The 22,207-nt window shown below is 39.0% G+C and overlaps 1 protein-coding gene across 4 annotated transcripts in view; it reads left to right on the top strand.

Moving 5' to 3' along the window:
* LOC124596381 (prominin-like protein) overlaps nucleotides 1–22,207 on the top strand; it is a 527,082-nt gene that overhangs the window by 463,168 nt on the left and 41,707 nt on the right. For all 4 annotated transcript variants that reach the window (XM_047135497.1, XM_047135496.1, XM_047135495.1 and 1 more), the window contains 2 exons: nucleotides 4,184–4,351; nucleotides 19,378–19,476. In XM_047135497.1, the coding sequence (XP_046991453.1) occupies nucleotides 4,184–4,351; nucleotides 19,378–19,476 (267 nt within the window). The remainder of the gene's footprint in view (nucleotides 1–4,183; nucleotides 4,352–19,377; nucleotides 19,477–22,207) is intronic.

A 22,207-nucleotide genomic window follows, 5' to 3' on the forward strand; every position in this document is an offset into this window, starting at 1 on the left:
TGGATCATTTGTTTACTCTCCTCAGTAATAATTCTTTTATTCACAAATCATGCACTGTCAGTTTGACAAGCCATAGGTGAGGATCCAGTGTCTGGCATGTGTGTGCGTATCACTCCACCTGAAGTGCATGGTCATTATTATTTTCATATTGCTCAGATGAGGAACAAGACGAAATCCTTTGGTAAGTTTCCATTTCAGTAGTTTTCTGTTACAAATGCAATCAGTCACGGGATTCTACCAAAATTGCAACAGAATTGGCAATTTATTTTTGTGTGAATTGTTAACATTTTCCCATCGTATGCAACCGTATCACTTATGAGTAACATCTACATTTCACTTGTTGACAGGTTTAATTTTGCTCCTTTTATCAAAACAGAGTATAATTTTCATAAACTCACCTTGCAGCAGCTATTGCAACAGAATTCTGAAATAGTGTGTTTCATTAAACAAGAAATTGGTGACCAGAGAGGTCACTAGCTTATAAAAACCTCATTGTGTCAGTTTTCATTAACATAAGAGGAGAAATTTCATGTCTAGCTGTCAATGACTCTTAAAAACTTAACAGTACTGGATCGAGAGGGGGAAAAAAAAGAAAAAAAGAGTAGAGAGAGAGAGAGAGAGAGAGAGAGAGAGAGAGAGAGAGAGAGAGAGAGAAGAAGAAGAAGAAGAAAATAAAAAAAAAAGAAAATAAAAAAACTACAGTGAAAACTATAACTTCTGCCATATCACCATAGCTAAGAAAATTCCATGTGTTAACAATCTGCCGAAACACTCGATATCTTGAACAGCCTAGGAGATATGAGAGATGTTACGAATTTCTCATTCCTGCACTCATATGACCGGGATTGAAAACACTGCATACAATCCATTGTCTCTAGACCAGAGACAGACAGAGACCTTGTCCCAAGTCTAAAGAAATATTCAATGTGTTAACTAAATTTCATATACAGCAGCAGATAGTATAATGTGCACCAAATGCAAAAACTTTTTGGATTTTATGCAGTGTCTTACTTAAATGTGTATATCACAATAAGTATTATCATTAGTGAGATGGTGGGCACTTCACTATGAAGTTGATGTGTAAGGCCACACATCATGTGTGAAAATGAAATCTTTTACCAAATAGTTTCTGTAAAATCATTTGAGAAATATTAGATGTGGTGTGCTTTGATTCTGTCAGCTTAGCATGTCAACAACCGGAGAAGGCATGGAATCTGTGCGTCTCAGTATGCTCAGGACTTAACGGCATGTGCGGATTGTGCTTGCCGCACTGTAATCTCACATCACTTCACACGTGCTCTACGCATCTCAATTTGCTCAATTTGTGCTTGTTGTTGTTGTTGTTGTTGTTGTGGTCTTCAGTCCTGAGACTGGTTTGATGCAGCTCTCCATGCTACTCTATCCTGTGCAAGCTTATTCATCTTCCAGTACCTACTGCAGCCTACATCCTTCTGAATCTGCTTAGTGTATTCATCTCTTGGTCTCCCTCCACGATGTTTACTCTCCACGCTGCCCTCCAGTACTAAATTGGTGATCCCTTCATGCCTCAGAACATGTCCTACCAACCGATCCCTTCTTCTAGTCAAACTGTGCCACAAACTCCTCTTCTCCCCAATTCTATTCAATACCTCCTCATTAGTTATGTGGTCTACCCATCTAATCTTCAGCATTCTTCTGTATCACCACATTTTGAAAGCTTCTATTCTCTTCTTGTCTGAGCTATATATCGTCCACATTTCACTTCCATACATGGCTATGCTCCATACAAATACTTGTGCTTAGCCTTAACATTTGTAATAATGTACACAGAATGGACAGGACATCCATTATATTGGTATCACATGAATTTATTTGTGTCCGATGGAGGTCTTCCAATAACTGCAGCAGCAACATATTAGGAACTGTAGATACTTATGGTGGTTTAAGTGTCCCATTAATAAAATGGGAAACAATGATGTAATTCTTGTAAAGCTGACACCAACATTGACAGACTAAAGTGATGGTTTATCAGTGTCTCTCAGCCAGCTTGGATTTTCAACTGAGCGGACATGCAAATTGCCAAGATTGTGATTTGCTCTGTCTGTAAATGATGAGTCTTCTGCAACAAAATGTTCCATAGAAATGCCATGAAGCTATTGGTGGAACAACATGTGGAAATGATGAAGTATATTAGAATGTAATATTCATAGAACGTTTCTTTGGTTGATCCCACTCACTTATTCAAGCTGCCTCATAGTGACACGTGGATTGTGTTACCACTGCTAAAATGTTAGTTGCATTTCTCTCATCAGTTTATGTTCTTTTTTGATAGCATATTTTATTCTTCAAACTTCTAATTTCCCGAAATTTGTTATAGTAATTGCAAAGACAGATTTTGAGGCCTTGACAGTACCAGGCTACTTTTCATCATATAACCGCACTGCTTCTCTTCAATTTGATGACTTCTCAAGCTAGTTGTGTGTGTTCCCCACAACAACAAAATACAAGCTGATGTGCTTCAAGTGCATAGACGCACGCGCCCTCACACACACACACACACACACACACACACACACACACACACACACACACACACACACAGACACACGCACACACTCTCTCTCTCTCTCTCTCTCTCTCTCTCTCTCTCTCTCTCTCTCACTATACCTGAGTTAAGTGTCATAGGCATACATTTGGTATAGTAGAGCAGATGTTTGTGGGACCTCTTTTCCTGGCATCAGGACAGTGACTTTCAACACTGCCATCCAGTAACTGTCATTGCAGTCTGATTTTTGAAGGATTTTCCCAATACCACCCAAAAATGCATGTTGTCCAATAATAAAAGTCGCCATTCATCAGCCATTGAAAATTACTTGCATGATTAAAAATGTGGAAAACATAAATTACTGCAGATGAGTGGGGGAAAAAAACAACCACTCAATGTCCAAATGCAGTATTAGTGGTGTGTTGCAGGGCATGGTCACATCTGTGAAACATCTAAGCATTATCGTGCAAGGCAATATGAAATTGTTTGTTCCTATTAGGCACAACCAGCATGTGAGTTTTACAGAAATGCTCCATGAAATGAGAATGCCTACAGGAAAGGAGACTCTTTTTGTGACACACTATTGAGAAACTTTAGAGAACCAACATCTGCAACAGATGCAGAATAATTTTACTGTCTCTGATGTACTTCTTGCGTAATGACTATGAAGAAAAGATAAGAGAAATAAGGGTATGTATGAAGACACACATACAATCATTTTTCCCTCAGTTCACTTGTGAGTGGAACAGGAAAGGGAATGACTTAACAGTGGCACAGGATGCCCTCCGCCAGGCTCTGTGTAGTGGCTTATGAAGTATGTATGTAGAAACCAGTAAGAGGCTTGTAGAGTTGTCATATCTATGGAGTAAGCATTGCGTACTACACACTGCCAACATTAAACTAGAATTTTCATGTGACTTTAGTACAATGCTGTTTGTTCACAGTTTGTGTCAAGACAAAGACTGTAATGTTGCATTATTTATTCTGGTTTTACATGTATATTTAGTAGCAACACTATTGGTTGTTGTTGATACACCTGTAACTCGAAATACATGAGTAGGGGAACAGTTCGTTTTCAAAGATACTCACTGCAAATTTCCATAATGCGAGTGGCAGTGTATGTTGACAACAAGAGCCCTCTACTGTGCATTTGAATGCTTTCTTCATAAATATTCCTACTATGTGGACAGATCTTACAAATATATTGACCCCTTCAGGGTCATTGTTCAGTGCTTTGACTCTCCTCTCCTAAGTCAAGGAAATTGTATTTCAGTTACTAAGTGGAATTTCGGAACCAAAATAGAAAATTAATCTTAAAAATTCAAAAAATGTAGCATGTAAGTTTTTCGATAAAACGTTTTCCAACTGTAGAACAAATATAGTATGGAAACTTGTTTGCATCTCGCCTACACGAACATTGAAGTTGTGTTTGTCTTTATGTTTTTTAAATTCCTATCCCCTCTCCCACAAACACATCTATTTCCTGCACACAGTTATTTGTTTCCCCAGTGTAAAGTTTGCAGTGAAACTGGAATCACAAATTCTTCATATTGTGTTTTATTAAAACTGCTGTTTCCATATTATTATTATTATTATTATTATTATTATTCTTATTTTCCAAGTAATGTTATGAACTGTGAATACCATCCTGCTTTTTAGTGGCCCTGATAAAAAGAACCATCATCGCCGCTATAATGAAACATATGATAATTCAAGTGGTTACATGGGTGACTACAATACGCATCTAGGACGTGGTGATCGAAGCAGAGATCGTACATCAGCAGGCTACAGCCCTGAAGATCTCAGATTTACAGATATGGCTCCAAAGTAAGTCATTTCATCAGAAATATTTTATTTCTTGTTGATTTATGTAATACATTGATTTTTCTCCATAATTTTTAAACGAAAGTTACTTACGCAGATAATGTACAGATACTGATTACATTAGATGCTGTAAGGAATGAGCTTTTATTTTATCTTGTCACACACCAAAAATGCCAGATTTTCAGTGTGAAGATTAATTTGGGCCCCATGATACATCGTATGTAAATTTATATATAAAAATTTACTTGGCTCACTCATGAAAATTGCATATCATTTTATTTATTTTCTCCTCTGTCTATTGCTATTTTTTAAATGTTTGTACCATAGTTTCACCTTAAGTAGTAGTTTCTTCTCTTTTTTTCTTAAAATTGAAACAAGCAAAGGTGCAATACTTGGTAGATGGTAACATAAGCTGTAAAATTACAGTGAAAATACTGAGTGAAAACATTCAACATGTGTATTGTGAGTGTTGATCTGCATACCATTGCTGGAGCACTGTTTAAAATTCTGAAAGTAATTTGTAAGCATTTTCTATCACAATATACAAACTTTCCATGCTGACTCAACTCCAGTCATAACTCAATTGCAGCACTATATGAAGATATCTGTGGAATTTTTATATAGTTGTGTGGCTTAGTTATCAGTGAAGGAAATTGCTAATCCTGAGATAAATGCCTACATCCTGGACTGAAAAGAAATTGTTGTCCTGGACATTCATAAACCAATTAAATGAAGCAAGATCCATCTGATAGGCCATTGATAGAAGTAAAAGATAAAGGATAAAGAAAAGAATATACTAAATTTCTACGCTCAGTTTATCACTTACATGTTGGGAAACTTCAGTTCAGGTTACCTGCTACAGAGAGCAGTTATGGGTCTCTGAAAACATAATGTTTTGACCTTCATTTAATTCAGGTTTTTCATTAATCCACATTTTGAATGCTCACCTCTAGTGAAGTATCACACTGTTAAAAAAAAGAAGCTGTCAAATGGCGGAACTTTCATAGAATCTTTGTAGCACTTAATGAAACATAAAGAATGATGTCACTGCTTCTTCAGGAATTTTGGCAGAGTTGATAGTTTTCAAGTTTTTAGCAGAGATGTCATTTTCTCTTTAAATGATATTCTAACAACTTTCCCAAGTATCTTCATTATCTATTGAGATCGGATTTCATTGCTCACTATTTTGACGTGAGCAAAACTGTAGCTGGGATATGCTGCACACCACCCTAGCGATTGTGTCCTGTTGACATTGAACAATAAAACAATTGATGGATAAAAAGCTTAGCCAAAACTGAAAAAGTTTAAGCTGGAAAAATGTCATGAAACTATACACTTCTCTAAAAACACATTCAATAGGTATTTATCTATGAGCAGAGAGTGAACATGGCAGTGTTATCCAGCATGTTTTAAGTAAACAGAGTGCTAGATCCACACTGTGCTTAGGCTAAAGCACCTATCCTCTTGGAAACATTGGTTCTATTGTCATTACATAACAATAGTTGAAGGATATTGGACACCTACTGAATCTAAATACCTTTTTGGTTTCACTTAATTGACTGCAGTTTTTGATGTAATGTACATTTTATAGAAAAACATAAATAGAACAAAAAATATTACATGAATATTAGCAAATAATTAACATGGACCATGTAGTGAAACTGTAGTCTGTATATAACATTAAGTTTGCAGTTATTACTTTAAAAATCTCTGTTTGTTTTCTCATGTGAGGGGGTTCCAGGTTCCAGCAGTAGTTTGCTGTAATCTGTGTGTCCAATCTGACCTGATACCCTTCCTCCAGTACTTTGAAGTCCTGATGAAACCTGTCTCCTTGTTATTCACTGAGATCATCTAAAATTTCAGGAAATCTGTATGAAAAGCTTTGGGGAAAGTGTACATTTGTTCTCAGTCCAGCTTCAGCTTCCAAATTCTGAAAGTGTGTACGCATGTTGTGGACCCTTTATTGATAATTGTGTTCATTATGATTGTTCAAGAAGTGCATACAATAGAGAGAAGATTGCTCCAAGCACATGACTCGGTCCTTAACTTTGCTGTTGTGAAAATGGAATCATTTGCAGATATTACAAGGAAATGGTGTACTCGCCAAGAATGAATCTTCAGTAAATGAGATTTTTAGGCAAATCTCTTTTTTGATTAACTTCTACCTGTGTGCCTGGCTAATGCCAGTAGGCTTCTAACTTCCAATAACTGAACATCTGACTCTATGCTCGTAGCAAATTTTGCTGTAAAGCAAACAGAATCAGTTAGAGCCCTTAGGCTTAGAGGTTACTTTAAACTGCAATAAGCAGCCCAAGGCTTCTTATAACGGAAGTTTTTTAACTAAAACTTGATGCCAGCTGATGTTCCTTCAGTGCAGTCACCTACATAACTGAAGCAACATTGATCATTCTTCAGTATTAATTTATTATACGGAGTATACAGGGTGGTCCATTGATTGTGATGGGGCCAAATATCTCATGAAATAAGCATCAAACAAAAAAAACTACCAAGAACAAAACTTGTCTAGCTTGAAGGGGGAAACCAGATGGCGCTATGGTTGGCCCGCTAGATGGCGCTTCCATAGGTCAAATGGAAATCCACTGAGTTTTTTTTAAATAGGAACCCCCATTTTTTATTACATATTCGTGTAGTACATAAAGAAATATGAATGTTTTAGTTGGACCACTTTTTTCGCTTTGTTAGGTGGAGCTGTAATAGTCACAAACATATGGTTCACAATTTTAGATGAAAGTTGGTAACAGGTAGGTTTTTTAAATTTAAATTAAAATACAGAATGTAGGTATGTTTGAAAATTTTACTTTGGTTGTTCCAATGTGATACAGGTACCTTTGTGAACTTATCATTTCTGAGAATGCATGCTGTTACAGCGTGATTACCTGTAAATACCAGATTAATGCGATAAATGCTCAAAGTGATGTCCGTCAACCTCAATGCATTTGGCAATACGTGTAACGACATTACTCTCAGCAGCGAGTAGTTCACCTTCCATAATGTTCGCACATGCATTGAAAATGCACTGATGCATGTTGTCAGGTGTTGTCAGTGGATCATGATGGCAAATATCCTTCAACTTTCCCCACGGAAAGAAATCCGGGGACATCAGATCCGGTGAACGTGCAGGCCATGGTATGGTGCTTCGACGACCAATCCAGCTGTCATGAAATATGCCATTCAATACCGTTTCAATCACACATGAGCTATATGCCGGACATCTAACATATTGGAAGATTGGAAGTATGTCGCCATTCTGTCATGCAGTGAAACATCTTGTAGTAACATCGGTAGAACATTACGTAGGAAATCAGCATACATTGCACCATTTAGATTGCCATTGATAAAATGGGGGCCAATTATCCTTCCTCCGTTAATGCCACACCACACATTAACCCACCAAGGTTGCTGATGTTCCACTTGACGCAGCCATCGTGGATTTTCCGTTGCCCAATAGTCCATATTATGCCGGTTTACGTTACCGCTGTTCGTGAATGACGCTTTGTCGCCAAATAGAATGCGTGCCAAAAATCTGTCATCGTCCCGTAATTTCTCGTGTCCAGTGGCAGAACTGTACACGACGTTCAAAGTCGTCACCATGCAATTCCTGGTGCATAGAAATATGGTACAGGTGCAATCGATGTTGATGTAGCATTCTCAACACCGACGCTTTTGAGATTCCCGATTCTCGCGCAATTTGTCTGTTACTGATGTGTGGATTAGCCACGACAGCAGCTAAAACACCTACTTGGGCATCATTCATTTGTTGCAGGTTGTGGTTGACATTTCACATGTGGCTGTACACTTCCTGTTTCCTTAAATAACAAACTATCCGGCGAACGTTCCGGACACTTGGATGATGTCGTCCAGCAGCATACATAGCACACGCCCGTTGGGCATTTTGATGACAGTAGCCATGCATCAACACGTTATCAACCTTTTTCGTAGTTGGTAAACGGTCCATTTTAACATGGGTACTGTACCACGAAGCAAATACCATCCGCACTGGTGGAATGTTACGTGATACCACCTACTTATACGTTTGTGTCTATTACAGCGCCATCTATCATAAAGCAAAAAAAGTGGTCCAACGAAAACATTCATATTTCTTTACGTACTAAATGAATATGTAATAAGAAATGGGGATTCCTGTTTAAAAAGATGCAGTTGATATCCGTTTGACCTATGGCAGTGCCATCTGGTTTCCCCCTTCAAGCTAGACGAGTTTCGTTCTTTGTAGTTTTTTTTGTTTGATGCTTATTTCGTGGGATATTTGACCCAGTCACTATCAATGGACCAGCCTGTATATTTCACTAAATTATATTGTATGGGTAGCTTTTTGTGGTGGTTCCATGGCAGCCCAAAACCAGCGAGCTGACATGCATACACATGTCAGTTACTGTTTTATCGGCCACACAGTGTAACTTATCCAACTCTCAGGCACTTCTGAATTATCATCAAACTACCAACCAGCAGTAGCTGTTCTAATGTAGAATCATTCTACAGTTAATTACTCAAAGTAACTCTGAATGTAATTGTTTCAAGCCACACTAGATTATATGTTACTCGAACATTGTTTTTGGTGACATTTGCTACATAATTTACATGATCAAATTTGTACCCTCACAATATACTTGGGCAGTTAAACAGAGAACTGACTCGTGGCGATAACATATTAGACCTTCTGGTGACAAACAGACCCGAACTATTTGAAACAGTTAACGCGTAACAAGGAATCAGCAATCATAAAGTGGTTATAGCACCGGTGATATCAACCGTAAATATAAATATTAAAAAATGTAGGAAGATTTTTCTGTTTAGCAAAAGTGACAAAAAGCAGATTTCAGAGTACTTGACGGCTCAACACAAAAAGTTTTATCTCAAGTACAGATAGTGTTGAGGATCAGTGGACAAAGTTCACAACCATTGTACAATATGCATTAGATGAGTATGTGCCAAGCAAGATCGTAAGAGATGGAAAAGAGCCACTGTGGTACAACAACCAAGTTAGAAAACTGCTATGGAAGCAAAGGGAACTTCACAGCAAACATAAACATAGCCAAAGCCCTGCAGACAAACAAAAATTACACAAAGCGAAGTGTGGTGTGAGGAGGGATATACGAGAGGTGTTCAACAAATTCGAAAGTAAATTTCTATGTACTGACTTGCCAGAAAATCCAAAGAAATTTTGGTCTTATGTCAAAGCAGTTGGTGGGTCAAAATAAAATGTCCAGACACTCTGTGACCAAAATGTTGCTGAAACAGAGGATGACAGACTAAAGTCCAAAATACTAAATGTCTTTTTCCAAAGCCGTTTCACAGAGGAAGACTGCACTGTAGTTCCATCTCTAGATTGTCACACAATGACAAAACGGTAGATATCAAAATAAAGGCAGAGGGATAGAAAAACAATTAAAATCGCTGGACCTGATGGGATACCAGTTCGATTTTGCACAGAGTACGCGAAGGAACTTGTCGCCCTTCTTGCGGCGGTGTACCATAGGTCTCTAGAAGAGCGCAGCTTTCCAAAAGATTGGAAAAGGGCACAGGTCAACCCTGTTTTCAAGATGGGACATCGAACAGATGTGCAGAACCATAGACCTGTATCTCTACCGTCGATCAGTTGTAGAATTTCGAACACATATTATGTTCAAGTTAATGACTTTTCTGGAGACTAGAAATCTACTTTGTAGGAATCAGCATGGGTTTCAAAAAAGATGATTGTGTGAAATCCAGTTTGCGCTATTCGTACACGAAACTCGGAGGGCCATACACACGGGTTATCAGGTAGATGCCATGTTTCTTGCTTCCGCAAGGCATTTGCTACAGTTCCCCACAGTTGCTTAATGAACAAAGTAAGAGTATATGGACTATCAGACCAATTGTGTGATTGGATTGAAGAGTTCCTAGATAACAGAACGCAGCATGTCATTCTCAATAGAGAGAAGGCTTCCAAAGTAAGAGTGATTTCAGGTGCGCCGCAGGGGAGTGTCATAGGACTGTTGCTAATCACAGTATATATAAATGGTCGTGTGGATAACATCGGAAGTTCACTGAGGCTTTTTGTGGATTATGCTGTAGTATATCGAGAGGTTTTAACAATGGAAAATTGTACTGAAATGCAGGAGGATCTGCAACAAATTGATGCATGGTGCAGGGAATGGCAATTGAATCTGAATGCAGACAAGTGTAATGTGCTGCGAATACATAGAAAGAAAGATCCTTTGTCATTTAGATACAATATAGCAGGTCAGCAACTGGAAGCAATTAATTCCATTAATTATCTGGGAGTAGGCATTAGGAGTGATTTAAAATGGAATGACCATATAAAATTAATCATAGGTAAAGCAGATGCCAGACTGAGATTCATTGGAAGAATCCTAAGGAAATGCAGTCTGAAAACAAAGGAAGTAGGTTACAGTGCACTTGCTGCCCACTGCTTGAATACTGCTCACCAGTGTGGGATCTGTACCAGATAGGATTGATAGAAGAGATAGTGAAGATCCAACGGAGAGCAGCTGGCTTCGTTACAGGATCATTTAGTAATTGCAAAAGCGTTACGGAGATGACAGATAAACTCCAGTGCAAGAGAGATGCTCAGTAGCTCAGTAAGGGCTTTTGTTGAAGTTTCAAGAACATACCTTCACCGAGGAGTCAAGCAGTATATTGCTCCCTCCTATGTGTATCTTACGAAGAGACTATGAGGATAAAATCGGAGAGATTAGAGCCCACACAGAGGCATACCGACAATCTTTCTTTCCACGAACAATATGAGACTGGAATTGAAGGGAGAACTGATAGAGGTATTCAAGGTACCCTCTGCCACACACTGTCAGGTGGCTTACCCTCTGCCACACACCGTCAGGTGGCTTGTGGAGTATGGATGCAGATGTAGATGTAGAAACAATTTCCATTTCTACCCAGTGTCTTCACAGACCGCATCATTTGATATAGTTTTATATACAGTGCTGAGAGAATTATTTTCTCCTTGTCAACCAAAGGTTCATTTGTGATGTTTACTGCACTGACAGGTTTACCCTTGTAAGCCTTCCAATGATTCTGTTGTGCTCTTCTATTTCATGTGCATATGAAACATGGGTATTTTGTATATCTGCTTTCTAGCCAATGCAAAAAGTTCACAATCTGAAATAAGCACATACAGCCCATTTGCGCTGGTGATGATAAAAGTTTTGTGTGGCCATAATGACTTTTTCTCATATAACTCTCACAGCTTTATTGAGCAAACAATTGGAATCGAGATGTGGTGATAAGTCTTGCACCAGTTGAGGCACGATGAGAACACAGCCCAGGTAAACAATGCAGAACAGTTTTGCTGGAAAGTGCATAAACAAGAATACTCCTCCTTTGGAGAAAAGTTAATCAATGCAGTTGTTTGTGAAAGTTTGCCATTAGCATTGGATTTATGCAAGTCTGAACTTAGGCTGAAGGTCATAATGACAAAACAGTCAAATTTGAATATTAATTAAGAATATTGAATACTGTATATTCATTTAGAAGTAGAACAAAATAACATTGTTCACGCCAATAGTCTCCAATGCAGAGGTCAGGTCTGGCGATGATGTGGGTGAACACTGGTGGCTCTCTCGATCAGTGGTGGTCGGTGAGGCATGGTGTTGTATATTGGGAAGATTCTGATTGAGAATCTGACTGAAGAACTGCAGGTGCAAGTGGAATCAGGCCCAGAGTTAGATGGAAGACTGGCATGGAGCATTGTCACACCAGGCCACATAGAGATACTGTAGTAACTACTTGTAATCATGGGACCTGCGAAAGCAAACAGGTCCATGGGGCCAGTGAGCCCTAGCAGTGCTCTTACTGCCACCTGCTGGATAGTCAGCATGCATGATGGAAGTTCTGTCGTCTGCTGATGTAACCTGTTCTGAGTTAGAACCTTACATATCTCAGGTGTGAGAGGGGTTGCAGGTCAGCTGGGCAAGTAGCCTATACACTACACATAGTAGTTAATATTGTGTAGTAGAACAAATTTCAGGCTTCTGGAGAACCTGGTTTGCTGCTGTTATAGTAAACCCATTTTGATAAATAGTTCACTGATATTTTTGCAGTGTATAAGTTCATCATCTTCACTGAAGTATGGCAGAAATCTCTTTTCTCTAGGCATGTAAGATAATTTTAATTTATAAGATATTGAAGTTTTTCGTTCAACTTCAGATCTACTGCTACTAGCTCAGCTCTGTTCTTGAAGATGTAACAGTGAAGTTTCTGTGAGAGTGTTAAACATTTCTACACAAACATCTATGCTCTGTGGCACAAGTTGCCTTGCTGACTCCAGATCTGGATACTTCCACTTCTGTATTTTGTATCTATTGAAGCCTTTTGTATTCACAACACAAAAGTAGCAGTCGTCATTTGTTTCTTGGTGCTTTGCTATCTGTAGGCACTTCAAAATTTAAACTCTTCCTTTCTCTGTTTCTTCACTGTCTTAGGCTTTAGGGTCTCCACGCAACTTTCACAGACATCACAGAGAGCTCAAGGCTTATCTTGAAACCCAAAGTGAATTGGGAAGTATGCACAATGTACTTCCTTGAAAAAGACAGTGATGTTCACCTGTTAGTTTGAAGAGAGTGTTCATCACTAACATGTGTAACAAAAGCCATCAGGGTACTTTAGACAATCTTTTCATGATGAACTCTTATTTCAGCTTCGATTAAGAGAATCACTTTATGGACAAAAACAGGAAAAGAATGTCCAGTAAACATGGGCTCTAAAGTGGGTGCCTCAAGAGCTATGATCACTTGTTCATCTTCACTATTATAAATAACATTTCTTCTACTGAATGAGCTAGAAAAAGAGTCAGTTTTGAAAAACTTTATGGTTAACTTACTTTCAGGATCTCTGCAATATCCCATATTCAGTATAATGTCACCGGCAGATTGAAAAACTTTCTCCCAGCCCATTCCGTTGAGATTAGAGTGGCAGATAATTCAGTCAACTGGGACAGAGGTTTTAGCTTTACTAAAGTCTGCAATCTAGCACTCACTTTACTAAAATTATGCTAAAAAAGTCAATAGTTTGCCTCTGTTTATAGATAAATATCTATTAAGATGCTTTTCAGTAAAGGGTTTTGCGTTCTGGCATCTCTGTTCTGTTTGACTTGTTTTAATATTGACTGTTGCATCATTTGATGTTGACTCGCTATGGCGACATACAGTGTGTACCATTCACATTTTGATTGTACCGTATTTACTCGAATCTAAGCTGCACCCGAAAAATGAGACTCAAAATCAAGGGAAAAAAAAATTCCCGAATCTAAGCCGCTCCTGAAATTTGAGACTCGAAATTCAAGGTGAGAGAAAAGTTTTAGACCGCCCCTCCAAACCGAAAAACAGTTGGTCCATTGTAACGTGAAACACAATTGAGGCCGAATGGATGAAGATACAGCTACAGTAGTTTGGTTCGAGTTGTAAGCTTAACAGTTAAGCTTTACCAGGTAGCCATTGCTATGTGCCAGGCGCTCCGTCCGTATTTATACGGGTATCCTTCCTTTTTCGCGTGCTTCGTCTGGTTTGAATTGATTGCTTATTTTGCTTTGATCTGATAAGTGCCATTCTCTTTGTTATAGGTGTTTATGTCACTCTAAGCTGAAAATGCATTATTGTACTGTGTCATGCATTGTTTGTTACATTCTGATAGTGCGTGTTTACGACCTGTTGCTGCTCGCGGCAAGGCTTGCTTTTGTGCGTGCTACCGCAGCTTACAATTTAAAAAAAAAAAAAAAAGAAAAAGAAAAGAAAAGAGAGAGAGAGAGGAATTGTCTCATAAGCGAAACAATGGCGAGAGTCTGCTATTTGTTGTTACTTAAACTGCTGCTTTCTTTGATAATGATCAGCAAGAACCAAATAATAGACTGCGTATGAGAGAAGATGTTCTGAACAAGAGTTTAGCGAAAAATTTTCTCCGTTTGAAAACCTTTGCAGACGACTCTTTAGCACATTACATTCTGCACAGAAATTAGGGTCATCTTAGATTTAAAAATCTAGTCAGTTGCCGTGCTTATTCTCTGACTGTATCGCTATTCAGCATAAGAATAATACGAATATAAACATGACATGATATGTACGTTCTTCCGCGTTTGCTGTTCTAGTTTCGTAGTTTATTAGGCAGACAGGATTTAAATGAAATAGCAGCAAACACGAAAGAATAGATGGCATTATGTTTACGTTCTTCTACCTTTTAATTTATTTACTGATGCAGAGGTTTTGGTTTAATTTATTTACTGACGCAGAGGTTTTGGTGCCAGTATTTATCTTTGTGCCTGCAAAGCATACCTGTGTAGCGCGACATATATTTGACGGCAGAAGTTAGTTGTGGCGACACCTACCAATATTTTTCAGAACTTCCGCTTACTTTTCACTCGATTCTAAGCCGCAGGCGGTTTTTTGGATTACAAAACCCGGAAAAAAAGTGCGGCTTAGATTCGAGTAAATATGGTAGTTGGAACAGAAAGCAATGAAATTTAAGCTTAACGCCTGATGAAGACAGCTATGGAAGTTGCCAGAGTATGGTGTAAATAGAAAATGTCATCTCAGTTCCAAACCCAAAAGTGTGCAAAGTTTGCAGAATTTTTGTAGTAGTACTGATTGTCTTTCCTGCGCTACAAAATGATGATACATGTTGTCACTCTTTCAAGAATCATCTACTAATTGTTGAAATCCTATTGAACCCGTCCTGTCTTTTTGTGTAAGAACTAAACAGCCTTCAAATCTAATAAATATTTTTATCTTTAGTTGTTTATTCATCATTTCTACTGCATGTCCATGTGAAGTTACTATGAAATAATTTTCATTGGTGTTATAATATGTAATTTTTAAGACTGACTGGTTTCTGAAATTTATTAATGTCACATAAAGTTGATTGGTTCCATTTGTACCTTCCACATTTGTTGTGATAACCTACAACTCATTTCAAGATCAACAGTGTGCCCTGCAGGAAGTTTTCAGATCTCTGAACTGCAAAAAAATATTCTATATTCATTTTTGATGGAACATACATGAACCGACTTCACTTTGCTGATGACATTGAATGGCTGCTTCCAAAGCAGGTACCTTAAGTACAAATTCGGAGAAAGTAGTAGGGCAAGTTTCAAAGTAAGCCAGAACATCAGTTATAGTATGACTCAAATACTGTATAATCAGATTCAAATATTATTATGAAAAGGGAAGTCCCTACTTACCATATAGTGGAGAAGCTGAGTCACAGATAGGCACAACAAAAAGACTGTCACAAATAAAGCTTTTGGCCATCAAGGCCTTTGTCAACAATAGATCACACACACACACACACACACACACACACACACACACACACACACAGGACTGCAGTCTCAGGTAACTGAAACCACACTGCGAGCAGCAGCATCAGTGCATGATGGGAGTGGTGGTGACTGGATGGGGGTAAGGAGGAGGCTGGGGTGGGGAGGGGGAGGGATAGTATGGTGAGGGCAGCAGATAGTGAAGTGCTGCAGGTTAGACAGAGGGCAGGGGAAAGGGATAGTATGGTGGGGATGGCAGTAGCGGAAAAGGAGACAAGTGGTGGAATGATGGCTGTGTAGTGTTGGAATGAGAACAGGGAAGGGGCAGGATGGGTAAGGACAGTGACTAATGGAGGTTGAGGCCAAGAGGGTTATGGGAACATAGGATGTATTGCAGGTAAAGTTCTCACCTGTGAAATTCAGAAAAGCAGTTGTTGGTGGGAAGGCTCCATATGGCACAAGCTGAGAAGAAGTCATTGAAATGAAGGATGTCATGTTCAGCAACAGGGTGGTCCACTTGTTTCTTGGCCACAGTTTGTTTGTGGCCATTCATACAGACAGACGGCTTCACAGGTAGCCCTGCGTTTGATGAGATAGGTGATGTTACTGAACGGACTGGAGTAAGTGGTGGTGGGAGGATGCACGGGACAGGTCTGGCATGTAGGTCTCTTACAGGGGTATGAGCCATGAGGTAAGGGATTGGCAGCAGGGGCTTATGGATGAGTATATCGTGTAGGTTCAGTGGATGGCAGAATACCACTGTGGGAGGGATGGGAAGGATAGTGGGCAGGACACTGCTCATTTCAGGGCATGATGAAAGGTGGTCAAAACCCTGGCGTAGAATATAATTCAATTGCTCCAGTCCTGGGTGGTACTGAGATAGGAGGGGAATGCTCCTCTGTGGGCAGACGGTGGGACTTACAGAGTTGATGAGAGACTGGAGCTTTCTCTGCAATACATTCTACATTCCCGTAACCGTCCTGGCCTCAACATTCGTTAGTCATTGCCCTCACCCGTTCTGCCCTTCCCCCCCCCCCCCCCCCCCCTCCCCTGTTCCCATTCCAGCACTACACAGCCATCATTCCAGCATCACTCCTTTTCTGCTACTTCCTCTCCCCACCTCTCCCCTGCCCTACGTCTTACCTGCAGCTCTTCACTGTCTGCCACACCCACCACACTGTCCCCCCCCCCCTCCCCACCCCAGCCTCCTCCTTACCCTCACCCTCCCCCTCCCCCTCCACACACTCCCATCATGCCATCATGGACTGGTGCTGCTGCTCGCAGTGTGTTTCAGTTGCCTGAGACTGCAGTTGTATGTGTGAATTGAGTTTGCATTTGTGTGTGTGTGTGTGTGTGTGTGTGTGTGTGTGTGTGTGTGTGTGTGTGTGAGATCTATTGTTGATGAAAGTCTTGATGGCTGAAAGCTTTATTTGTGACAGTCTTTTTGTTGTGCCTATCTGCGACTCAACATTTCCACTATATGGTGAGTAGCAACTTTCCTTTTAATAATATTGTTACATTCCATCCTGGATTTTCCATTGTTTGATCAGATTCAAATAATATGTAATGTACTGACACAAAAAACTGTACTGGCCATCAGAAAGATATTTAAGATAATTCTTGTTTATTGTCGTGTCTCGGTTGCTCACTTTTTAAATTTGATTACATGTTTTGCTCACTCAGGATCACATTCAAATTTAAAACATAGTAAAACTAAATATCTACCATCTAATATTTTACAATGGTAGAAAAGAGAAGAATTGTGTGTAAATGTAGAATTTACCTAAGGAATTGTGTTAGCAACGTGTCTTGTCTACTCAGAACAACCTATCAGAGTTCTGTATTTTGCTTCTGCAGTTAGTGTTTTTGTATTTTGCAACTGCAATCAGTGTTTTAAACAGGTAGATGTTGGAGGTAGGAGGATGGGAAATAGAGTGAGGCTGATTCAGGGAGGAGAAAGGAAGCAAGAAGGAAGAGGTGGGGATGTGATGAGTTCAACGGGAGGTTGTGCTAAAATTATACTATGTATAAATTTTATAAAAATTCTCATTGAAACACTAATAGTGTAGAAAAATGCATATGTAAAATGTAAACCATTGTTGATGGAGCAAAGATGGGATTGAGAGTGGGTAAAGAAGGCAAGGGTGGGAGGGGGAGGAAGGGATAGTGGCAGAGATGCTATGGGTGCCATTTTACCACTGTCTTACACCATCTAGTTTTCACATATGCATTGTTCTGCACTGTTGGTGCTTCAACGAGAATTTTTATAAAATTTATACATACTATAATTTTAGCACAACCTCCCGTTGAACTCATCACATCCCCACCTCTTCCTTCTTGCTTCCTTTCTCCTCCCTGAATCAGCCTCACTCTATTTCCCATCCTCCTACCTCCAACATCTACCTGTTTAAAACACTGATTGCAGTTGCAAAATACAAAAACACTAACTGCAGAAATGTGATTATACATTCTATAATTTTAGCACAATCTCTCTTGATAAACACATGACATCCCCATCACTCCCTTCCCATTTCATTTCCCCTCTCCCAGTCAGCCTCACTCCTTCTCTGCCCCTCTCCCCCCCCCCCTCCCCCCTCTTACCCCAATACCAGCAACATCCACCCATTTAAAACATGGGCTGCAGTTGCAAAATACAGTACTCTGATATGTTGCTCAGAGTAGACAAGACAGATTCCTGATGCAAATGCTAGGTTAATTCTACCTACATGTAAAATTCTTTTCATTTCATTCCATTTCTTTTCTTTCTTTTCTGTTGTTGCAAAATATTGGATGGTACATATTTAGTTTTTGCTTTAGATGCAAAGATGATCCAGAGTGATCGAAATATGTAATCGAATTAAAAAAAGTGTGCAACTGAAGGCAGAACAATAAATGAGAATTATTTTAAATAGATACTCATATGCAGTTGGCGAATTCTTTAAAGACGATATGACATTGTAATGCAGTAAGTGTCATAGATCAGTGACAAATTGTCATCATTATTCCAGTTGATGATGATTCTGGAAAGTGTTTATTATCGTGCTTGTGGACTGAGTTGTTTGTATGCTTGTTTCATTAACAGACATAAATTACATTTACATCAATGAAAAATTACACAGCTGTGTTATCAGTTCTGTATCTTTTGCACATATCTCAACTTTTGAACTTGGTCATCATTAAAGCTTGAAAATATAAAATATTGCACACTGTATATGGTTGATTCAGTACATTGCAAAACTTCATAGTAAATGTCTGGCTAATTGTTTTACAATGTACCACTTAATGCATTCACTTTAACTCTGCACTATACATGTGAAATATCCATCATCCCCTTCATATGCTCCCATATCCTTCCTTTCATACACTCTCCTCCCCTTCGTTCCCTCTCTTCCTCCACAGTCGTCCTCTACGACAGTCACCCTCTGCCCCACTCCATCCTCCCCTGCCCTGGTACTGGAAGTTAGATCTTCTTGAGGTAACACTGGTCTTTCTGTTTCTCTCTTTCTGAACTTAATAAGTATAATTAGTAAACATCTTACTTATCCTGTTATGGGCTACTTTTGCTGATTTTTTAATTGTTACTGTGTCGTGTTATTGTATTGTGGTTTACAAATTGTTTCTCTGAAAAGAAAATAAAAATACATTATTGGTGCTTCTGTTTAAATGTATTGCAGTTTTTTTAAGTTGGCAAACTTTGTCATCATATGTTGTTGCCTTGCTTGTGTAGACACTGGGACTTCTCTAACGGGGGTGTGCCTCGCTACCACAGTCCTCCTCTGTCTACTGAGTATGAGCGTCCTCCTCCATATTACTACCCTGGCCCAGGGTAAGTGTTCTTTGTGTGTATGTGCTAGTCCAGTTACGTTTTTTGTTACCAGTGTCTTTTGTCAACTACCAAAGGGAAGCATTCACATAATTTAAGCTTCCATGGTGTGCAGTAGATTAAATTTGTAAATATACTGTACTTGAGTTTGAAAGGTAAGTGTTACTCATGTACAAAATCCACCTGCTTTTAGAGTTTTACATAATTTTACGTGTTATTGCATGTAGCTTTTGATGGTTCTGTCTTACTGCCACATTTAATCTGCTTGCAATTGTTCCATTTGTGGGTGTGGTTCTGATTTCTGTAAGTTTTCTTGTGCAAACTTCTTGAAGTCTTGTAAGTATTTATTTTGCGAAGGATGATCCTCAATCCCTATCACATTACTCGTTGCCTCTCTGTCTTGTATTTCCTTATTTTTAAAATATTTTTGATGTGAAAGGTAAATATAACGCCAGATGCTGATCTTGTGTTTTGTGGAAACTGCAGTGTCTGGTAATAAATACTCGTACTTGTACTCTTTACTGCTAAACACCAAATAAATGTTAAATTGCCAAAACCCTTTACCCAGAAAACTGAAGAGCATGCAGTGTTAACTGAGTAGTTTTATGATGAGAAGCATTTTCATCCTTAGAGTGATAATGGTGGATGATGTACATATCACAGAAACAAGTCGTCGTCTCCAGTCTGAAAACTGATTTGATGCAGCTTTCTATGCTACTCTGACTTCTGAAATTTTCTCCATCTCTGCATAAATACAAACTACTTACATCCATTTGATCCTTGGTCTTCTGCAATTTTACTCCCCTCGTGGTCAGATTGAACATCTGCATCTGACATTAATTTTTGGACCAGTAATTTATTGTTTTACATTTTAATGCTTGAGATTTCATTGGTATTCATATACCTGTAGTCTTGTCAAACTCCAAGCAGTTTCATTCACATGATGTAAAAAAATTAGTGCCTGCTGAGAGAATTGACACTTTTGTATTTGCTTGTCATTCTTCCCTTACACTCTATCAACACCCCTTTGCAGATGATGTTACTCTTCTACCTAATGTTTGTGCAATGAAGGAAACACATTTCACACGAGTCATTATTGTCTGTTGTGTTATCACTAATTTGTGATATAGTTGGTAACAGTTTGACTATAGACTAGACATTCAACACTGTCTTCAATTTGTGTCTGATGATGGCTTTTTGTTGATGATACACATATCACAATCGAGCACAACAGAATGAGCTATAAATGAAATATACATAAGTACAGTTGATTGGTACTCAGTAAAAGATCTATCTTTTAACTTTTTATATTTATTGTGTGTATTTGGGGGGGGGGGGGGGGGTGGACAATTGATTTCTAACATTAATAGAGAAGACTTGGTGGCTCTTGTGGTATTACTGGACAAAATACTTACACACGTGCAGTTCTGTCATGGAAGGATCAGTACACACACACACACACACACACACACACACACACACACACACTAAATTATCCACAAATCACAGTCTGTATAATTTACAGGATTTTCAAATGACAGCGATGTTGAAATGCAATAGATGGCATAGCCTCCAATCAAACAGCCCTTACACCCATGCTGTCCACTGCCTTCAAAGAATGCAGTAACACCTGGTGGGTGCAAGAAAAATGGAAAACACACATATATATAGCTAAATTACAAACATACACTGGCAAGCAATCACTTAACATAATTAAAATGAGACATGCTTGAAACTTATGTAGCCAATCTTGGAGTGAAAATCAAATTAAATTAGGCAAGTTTAAGAACCAGTAATAAAGCTTAATATTCTCTAAAAAACAGTTGTGGCTAGGTGTGCCAAACAAAAATCTGTAATGGAAAGCACACTTTATCTTAAGGTAGAATTTTAATGCTTGCAACTTACATAACCTCAGTTTTGTTCCACCACAATCAGCTGACAGAGAGCCACAAGGCATTACAAGCTAGCTGTAATCTTTTAGTACATGCTTCAAGCATCATAACCATTTAAATTGAAATTCAACTACAAAAAGATTAACAACACTAAAATAAGTGGGCTAACACCTTAATAATGTTTAAAACATATTGTCTTGGCAAATACACAATGAATGTTAAACAGTTTAACATATATTCTTAAAATAATGAATTACTAACCCAACAAAAGCCTTAGGGCCAGTCAAATTGAGGAACTTTAAAGCCCAGACACACACCTAAACATACAGATCTCAAATGAGCCTCTTGTTCTATAGCCACTGAAAAACTATTTGATGCAAATGTGATGCTCACCATGACCTGAAGTGTTGCTTTGTTCTTCATCAGCAATCGTACCTCTCGAAGTATCCACAGCAGACAACTAATGTGGGAAGTGACTGACAGCTCCATTTGGTGTTTCTCATCATTGATGTGCAGGACCTCTATTAATAGGCCATGTCTGGCAACCATCCACTATGGATATCATGGTTACTCCGCTGCAAGGTGCATTGCGTTGGCCAAGGAACAACACCACCCATCCAACTGCCTGAGCGCCACTGCACAACTCCCACCCAGTCGTCCCTCAACCCACAACAGACTCACCGGTGCAGACACTAGTCATCTGGCATCGCATAGATCACTGCTCACAACAGGACCCAGAGACTCCTTAGCTGGGTCGCATGCTCCTTAATTTCCACAGTGTTGTGACTCCATCACATCATAGCGAGGCAGCAGGGTAGCGCCACCCGAGATCTTTGACAATT

The sequence above is a fragment of the Schistocerca americana genome, chromosome 2 (assembly GCF_021461395.2).
Source record: "Schistocerca americana isolate TAMUIC-IGC-003095 chromosome 2, iqSchAmer2.1, whole genome shotgun sequence".
Lineage (NCBI taxonomy): Eukaryota > Metazoa > Arthropoda > Insecta > Orthoptera > Acrididae > Schistocerca > Schistocerca americana.